At 42.5% G+C, this 8,068-nt stretch overlaps 1 protein-coding gene across 2 annotated transcripts in view; it reads right to left on the reverse strand.

Moving 5' to 3' along the window:
- Positions 1-6,788, reverse strand: part of prmt1 (protein arginine methyltransferase 1) — a 6,894-nt gene extending 106 nt beyond the window's left edge. Inside the window, exons 1-10 of one of the 2 annotated variants that reach the window (XM_039825891.1) lie at positions 6,647-6,788; positions 4,996-5,082; positions 4,721-4,876; positions 4,501-4,564; positions 4,253-4,395; positions 3,857-3,944; positions 3,431-3,546; positions 3,152-3,302; positions 1,275-1,396; positions 1-1,132 (exon numbers count right to left, since the gene is read on the reverse strand). The exon at positions 1-1,132 is cut by the window's left edge and continues 106 nt beyond it. In XM_039825891.1, the coding sequence (XP_039681825.1) occupies positions 1,049-1,132; positions 1,275-1,396; positions 3,152-3,302; positions 3,431-3,546; positions 3,857-3,944; positions 4,253-4,395; positions 4,501-4,564; positions 4,721-4,876; positions 4,996-5,082; positions 6,647-6,673 (1,038 nt within the window). In that variant the 5' untranslated portion in view covers positions 6,674-6,788 and the 3' untranslated portion in view covers positions 1-1,048. Of the gene's footprint in view, positions 1,133-1,274; positions 1,397-3,151; positions 3,303-3,430; positions 3,547-3,856; positions 3,945-4,252; positions 4,396-4,500; positions 4,565-4,720; positions 4,877-4,995; positions 5,092-6,646 lie in introns of both variants that reach the window. The other variant, XM_039825890.1, reaches the window with a different exon arrangement.
- Positions 6,789-8,068: the final 1,280 nt, after the last annotated feature.

Raw genomic sequence — 8,068 nt, forward strand, 5'->3', positions numbered from 1 at the left:
AAAACAGTACCCACACTAAATGCAGTTAGGTTTTCAAGTGAGCAGTTGATGCACACCATTCTCCCCCAAAGGAACTGCAAGAGCTGCTTACAGCTGATAAACACCAACATAAATTGAAGGTGGTGTTTTTTTTTTTTTTTTTTTTTTTAATAAAGAACATGGGGAGAAAAAAAAAAAGTTTTACTTGAGAAATTTTAATATCTTTGAAGTTCAATTGGCAGCTTTACAAAAAAAAATGCAGTTTGATTTACACACAACATACACATATTCCCATTTAAGTAATAAAAATATCTGGACATTCTGTATACTACAAGCTAAAACTATGACGAATAGTATATAGTTTGTACTGTGCAGAATTAGTATGTAGTCTGGGACATAACTTTACAGAGAATGCTGTGCCTCAGTCACGATACACTTTTCCTGGTGTGTACTAGGTCATCTCATTGCAACCTGGAGCGCCACACCCTTGTTTTTACATGGCTGTTTTTGGTCGGTGGACAGCTTTAACAGTTACATATGGTTTCTACTGACACAAGTAGAGGAGGCGGGGCTTCTTGAGTATACAGAAATCCAAAACCCACACAGCTTTTAACACAATGAGAAAGGAGGAGAGATCAGTAGCGGGGTCATTGTAATGACCATACAGGAGGGCCAAAGTGACTCGACGGTAACACTAGGCAGACATGTCAGCACGGCTATCGTGTCGGGTGTCTGTATGGGTCGCCACACGTGCCAAAGACATGAACAACCCAAAAAAGGATGTTGGGACACAGACGACCGGGGAACACGTCAAAACGTGCATTTTGTTGAGCGACTACAGCACAATGAATCACCACGCCAATGCACTTTGACCCCCAAAGATGTGAAGACCTTTTAAATACTGTTAACGTTTGAACATGAAAATGACCCAAAAACTAAACAAAAAAAATACAATTATTAAAATGTTGCTGCATGGGGGAGGATCAAACTATTGTACAGACTCCAAGTCAAACAGCATAATATGTCCTCTTATAAAGACAAAACTAAACACAGGGAGGGAGTGACGCTTCTAACGCATCCTGTACTCGGACGTCTTCGACACCTCACACAGCTGACCCTTGAAGTCGATGTCTACGGTGAAGTCCAGGTCCCTCTGCAAAAAAAACAACAAGCAAGCGGTCAGGCAAGACGCACACGGCCAAACAGGTGACGACGCGACAAGACAGTTGAAAGGGCAGCAAGTGGGGGGAAAAAAAATAAAAGCTTGTGAACTTGACTGCAGGAGGGAAGCTTACATTGTTCTTGACGTTTGGCTTCATGTTGATCGTGCCAAAGATCTCCTCGCCAGTCTTGACCGTCAGGTAATCATCCAGGTAGAAGACCGTCTGCTTCCAGTGGGTGTAGGGGGACTCTGGGCCTGAGGGGAGAAAGGGGGCATTAGGGGTGTAAGATTAAGAGGGAAACATTTTTTTTTTTTTTTTTTAAAGATACACTTGAGCATCGCAATATTTAATTTCGCAATACTATATTGATTTTCAAAAGTTTGTGCAAAAATATTAATGTAAGACAGTGGTTCACGTTTATGTTGAGTTTCAACCCCCTACCACTAGATGGCCATGTAGCTAACAATGTAGCTATGGCTGAACTTTGGCCTACTTTAGCATAGAAACATTTGCTCTGTATTGAATTGTTTACCTAAAGTAACTTCTTTGACTTTTATACGTCTTTTAAAATCCCAATATATTGCCTTACGCGCAGTAAGGAAATATATTGCAATATATTGAATTGTGACCCATGTATCGTGATACGTATCTGAGGCGAGTAAGCGAGAAGGGTTATAGTGAGGTAAACTTAAAATGTTTAAAAAAAAAAAATCCTTTATCAAAACCCTCCTCGTGGCTGACTGCAATATATTCAAGTTGCCTGACTTTAGTAAATCCAGCAGATGAAAAGCCAACATCTGTTAACATGTCCCGTATTATTGCCACCCTTTAATGCATGTGTAAAGAGGGGGGAATTTCCCCATCTCGAGTCGGGTGCATTATGATAAATACAGCACACGTGTTTTGAGCACAACACCTTGCATCTGCACCTGAATGACAGGTGCAAAAGTACAAAAAGGATTTAAAAAATTTTTTGGGGGGGGGGGATTCGAACCTGCGCCGCTGCAGGACTCTGCCAACAAAATAAACCGATTAATCGACTTTGAAAATAATAGTTGGTTGCAGCCCTAATTTGTTTCAGGGTTGTTTTTTTACTTCAGCCCTAGGTGAACTCAAACACCCACACAGGTGCTTTCAGTTCACCTGGCTGATTGGACCTCTTCCCAGGACTGGGTGGCTGAGTAAAGGCTGATTGACATCTTCCTGAGTCTCTGGTTAGCTTGGTCGCAGCCGATAGGGCAGGACAGACCACGCCACGCATGTAGCACTTACTGGCAGAAAAGATTTGTGACCTAATCAATTCCCATCTGAGCGCCAGCCCACCTTCAACCTGGCGAGAGGCCTGATCAGCCACAATAACTGGAATCCCCTGTGTGGCTGTTCAGACATTAACACATTGGGGTTACAGAACAGCCCCGACTTCAGCTGAACAATCTCGTCACGCAGTTTGAAATAGAGCCCGACCGATATATTGGCAGGCCGATATTAGGCATTTTCCAAACTATTGGGATTTATAATGGCAGATAAATTAATATTTAAAAAAATAAATAAAAACGGAAGAAACACCCTTCGACCACTTTCTGAGTGTTGGCATTGCATAGTTTGTCCACCAGAACTTTAATAGATTGATGTTCCACAAGTTTACTTTTTAACTGCATTATCATATTTTAGTGAGGACTTTAGTGAATACTACAAATAACTAATGTTGGGGAAATCTGTTTTGTTACGCGTTTCTGGATCCATCCGGGCTCTAGTTTGAAACAAATTGTCCATTGAGCTTGACTAAACTGGCTAAGTCGACTAGCATGCTACAGCTGTGCACTGCCAAAATTTTAGGGGTAAAACTTCAGGTCACAGGGCCTACCGAACCAATGTCGCATACCGAACCAATGTCGCATACCGAACCCAACATCCTGTACCGAAACGGTTGAGACAAATACCCAACCATCAGTTCTGGACAGCCATACGACACTGTCTGACGTGTATTATGGGTTAGAAAGCAGACTTACTGGTCGAGAAGCCGGTCCTCTTGTGACAGCGGGTGAACTCTATGTTGAAGTAGGTGACCAAAGCGTGGATGTAGTCGTTCCTCTTCACCTGCAGGCAGAACGGTGAGGTGAAGGACAGGTCCTCCAACTTCACCGTGTAGATGTCCACCTCCTGAAACAACAAGCCCACAAGCCGGCTTCAGACTCGTACAGAAAACACATTTGCGCTAAAGCACAGACACACACATCGGTCCCAGTGGGATTTGAGAAGGATAATAAACCAGATGTTCATCCACTCACCTTGATGAGACAGGCGCTACTGACCAGCTGCTTTGGGTCCACCACGTCAACCAGGGGCTCCTTGATTGCCACCTCCTTGATGCACGACATATCAAAACCATACACGTTCTCCCACCCTGACAGACAAAAAAAATAAAATAAAAATAAAACACAGACCAGTCAGTTCACTGAAAATAAGCGTGGATTACAGCCAGTGGTGTCCAGTCCTGTGCACCGTAGCGGTGTTCAAGTGGTTGAACTAATAGTCAAATGACTCTTGAATTGGAATGGAAACCTAAATGTGCTAGGAACCCAAACCCTATGCTCTTTCACAGCGTAGAGCTGGACACTACTGTAAGTCTCCTTAAACTCCAGTATTGCAGATGACCTAGCAATTTATAAAACACTCCAGGTCCAATTCGAGCCAATGAATGAAAGACTACTCACAGTGGATTTTGTAGTCTTTGTACTGCCTGTCTTCAATGGCAGTGACATAAAGGGTTGCCCTGTCTGGGAAAATGAGTCCATCTGGCTTCTGTCAGAGGGGAAAACAAAAAACACTCAGACTCACAGGTGTGTGACAGACTATCCAAGAGAAAAGAAAAAAAACTGCCCTTCATCTTATTGACATCTGTACCAACTTATTAAAATGAATTGGTCATGCCCAATGTCTAATACAAAAAACACGCAGGAATCTCTGAGACATCCACAGCCGAGTTACCCCAGCTTAGGGTTACAATAACAAAGTTGAAATAATTCAAATTAAAAGATATCAAATTGTATAATTCAAATTATCCAGGCGAGTCCTGTGTTTGGGTTGAGAAACACTGAAGATTGACATACCAGCCACTTGTCCCTGGCATAAATGACTGTATTGAGCATGGACTCATAGAAGAGGCAGTAGCCCATCCACTCTGATATGATGATGTCCACTCCATCCACGGGCAGGTCCACCTCCTCCACCTTCCCCTTGATGATGGTCACAACTGGAGACACAAGAGGTCACGAGCTACATCACTACTTTTCACTCCCGTATCCCCGACGTGACCCAGAAATACATTTTACAAACCACACACACACTCTGAACTCACCATCATCCATCTTGTTGGCCTTGACAATTTTCACAGCGTAGTCTGAGATGCTGCTGCACTCTATCTATTAAGACAAAAGACCCACATTTGAATTCACACTTCTTACGCCACTATATAGACGCAATCACCCCCCCCCCATTGGTCAAACCCTACTAACTAGTAGTCCAACCAATCTAGAAAAGCAGAAATGGATTGGGTTCCGATATAGCACAACACATACCCCTATAACCTTCTTGGCTCCGGCTTTGGCAGCAAACATGCAGAGGATGCCTGTCCCGCTGCCCACATCCAGCACCACCTTGTCCTTAAACAGATGCTTGTTGTGGAACATGGAATTGCGATAGGTCAGAGTGCGAACCTCATCTTTCAGCATCTCCTACAGGTGCAGCAAAGGCCCAATAACAGCACGTGAATTACGATATTGTGACACAAAAGGGATACACTTTATATACACTGTTCAATAGTGCAGTTTGTTTAGTTTATAAAAATAAATACCTCGTGGATGCCAAAGTGGGCGTATGAGTCAAAGTAGTAGTCCTTTGACGTCATGTCCTCTGCTGCAGGCTTGGCTGAGCTCTCCCCCTGAGAAACCTCAAAGAGACACACAGTTACAACCTGAAGCGAGCTTGGCTCGAGTACTGGGTTTAAGGTCTAATTTAAACGACTGTGGCAGATGTGGTGTAACTATTTGTATTCTCAACTCAGGAATTAATTTAGCTTACAAAGAGGGAACAGCAGATCACTAAACCAAGCAGATAAACAAAAAAAAAAAAAAAAAACAGCAGCATTGAAGTAAAAGGCAAAAGCTAAAACTCCATGAAAGGAGTCGTGATAAGCAGAGTTATCATTTTCTTAGTGATCTCACTAATGAAGATTCCTTTAAAAAAAATGCCCCCCCCCCGTTAGCTTTGATGAGATCTAGGCGACAAGAGCTGCATCAGTAAAAACAACCAACCCCAATAATTACAGACCAATAGTTTAGAGTAAGTTGAAAAAGGCTCAACAGTCAACTACACCATTTGCAGCTTATAAGCCACACAACGTAAAATCCATGAGCATTCGAAATGAAGCCATCCAAGCACACACACGTAACGTTATACCGGTCTTTTCAACACTACGGGCATCCATAGACGATAAACGCACACTAACGTTAACCTATAAGAATAGTTTAACGTCGATGTAGCGCAAACCCGTTAGCCGTTAATGTGCTGTGAATAAGTTACCCGCGTTGGTACCGTCCGTGAATGAGGCCCGCCTCCCCGCAGCACAAAAGATGTGACCACATGGTTGATAGTAACGTTACTAATGCGATCTTGGCCTTGCCACAAGCAAACCCTTTAGTATCAACTAACGTTACCCACTCATTTAAAAAAAAAAAGAAGTCTCAAAATTACACCTAAATCACCAGGCCTTTTGACTCGATAGATGTCAACTAACGTTAACAAGCGTTCCATAAAGTTACAAAATGTTAAAAAAGGTGCTATGCTACTAATTAAAGTTAGCCGACCAACAATAAATCATAACGTTAAGTAGTCAGATTTGATGTTGATGCCGCTAACAAACCAAAACGCAGTGGAAAGAGATCTTCGCACATGTGTGGCATTGCTTACAGCAAACCGCCATCAGAACGGAGTGAAACCAGCGGGCGAACGAGGCAGCATCCATACGTGAGGTAGCTAGGTAACGTTAACTAGCTAAGCTAACTCGGAAGCTAACACGTTAGTCCCCATGCGGTCCCAAAGGCCGGCTGGCTGGCTGGCTGTGTCACAAAAGTAAAAACACGGTTTCTGCTGACATGGCTAACGTTAAGTCCACAACATTTCCACCATTGGTCATCAATTGAAATGGCCAAAAAACATACGGAAAGTGTATAAATCATTTCTTAGCAATGCCCGATATGCGAACCTAGCTAAATGAATGAGCCGCAGGGCAGCTGCATCAGACAAGTAACGTTCGGCTAACGTTAGCTAGCTTAAGTTAAAATGGATGCATCACGAGCTGGCGCAAATAGGAATGACAAAACACCAATTGTTTTACACGGTTTCAATTTACAACCTCTTTCCTTGAATACATGAAAAGGTGCATTCGTGAGGGGAGGAAAGGGGAATTAGAGGAGTGTATCGTATGTCCTATTGTAACAGCTTACCTCCATCCTCTCTGCTGGCGCCGCCATTTCGATCTTCTGTTTTCTGCGACTGCTGCTGTGTCTTCTTCAATGAGGGTTTTATGTTGGTTGGAATCCACGATGTTGCTTCCTGCTCCTTCTTCTTTCTGTTTAATGGCGGGTGGCGACTAGCGTTTAAGGTGCATTACCGCCACCTAACGTTACTAGTTGCCTTTTCTTTTTCTTTTACAGTCTTGTGAATGAGTGACATAAAGAAAAGCTAAAAAATGAACTAAAGAATTGCAGTGTTTCCTCTATGTTGACTTTGTAGTGGCGGCCCACCATGGCAAAATTTCTGTCACCACAAATCAGAAATAGGGCTGTACAAAAAATGTAAAAAAAAAATACAATTCAATAAAAAAAAAAAAAGTTCAATGAAAATATGCCTCATTGTGTGTGAATAGAGGTAAATAAATATATTAGTTTGTGTTGCAGTGAAGTGTCCCTTCCGTTTCATAAGTAAAACATTTGCCGGCGGGGCGTGCGGAGGGGGGTGGTTGTTCGGACAGACCTGCCCCCACTGCTAAAATAAATCCTAGGGAAACACTGAATTGCGAGGTGGGAGTATTGAATCTTAAAGGAATACGGTCTACCCCGGCTGTAGAGTGGTGGGCCAACGCATTTTTTGTCTCAGTGCAAGTAATTAGGTTGTTTTTTTGTCTTTGGCTCACAACATGCTAACCGGCAACATAGGATTCCATTCACTACGCTAAGCTAACTAGCGGCGGCGCTGCCAGTGTTGCACTGGACTAAAACAATGCATGCACAAAAAATGCATTGGCCCACCTATCTACAGCTAGGGGAGACCGTGATGAGCCCTATTTCGATAAACGGTGGCGTATCCCTTTATGCATTAATTTAGCATTGAGGAAGAAAAAATATACATCCTTGCTTGAGTTAAAGAAACTGGGTTAATGGAGATAATTGAATTTTTTTTCTTTTGTTTTCTCCCAGTCCTTATGGAAACTGGTCCAAACTCCAGCAACAGCGATGGCAGAATCATTTATGTGGTTAAGTTAAGCAACGGGGCTGCTATGTCAGTCTGCAGCCTACCTACTTAGGCCTACTATCATATAGCCTGTCAAAGACCATAGGTGATGTTGATGCATAGCCTATTTAGGCTATTGCTCACTATATCAAACAAGTTCCATGAAATAAGCCCACAGGCAGTAAAAAAAACAAACTATTGGTAGCCTAGTCTACAATGGAAACAGCATAGGCTACATTAAATGTTAGTGTGTTATGTTTACCTGTTCATTCCATTAAAAGAACACATTTACACCACAGTGGTATTGATATGTAATAAGTTTATGCCACTGTTGAATAAAAGAATGATGGTTTAGTTACTCTCAGCTATTTATTTGGAGATGTTGGCCATTTCAGTCTTTGTGTCTCAGAGATTTA

This window comes from Perca fluviatilis, chromosome 15 (assembly GCF_010015445.1).
Source record: "Perca fluviatilis chromosome 15, GENO_Pfluv_1.0, whole genome shotgun sequence".
NCBI classification, from domain to species: Eukaryota; Metazoa; Chordata; class Actinopteri; order Perciformes; family Percidae; genus Perca; species Perca fluviatilis.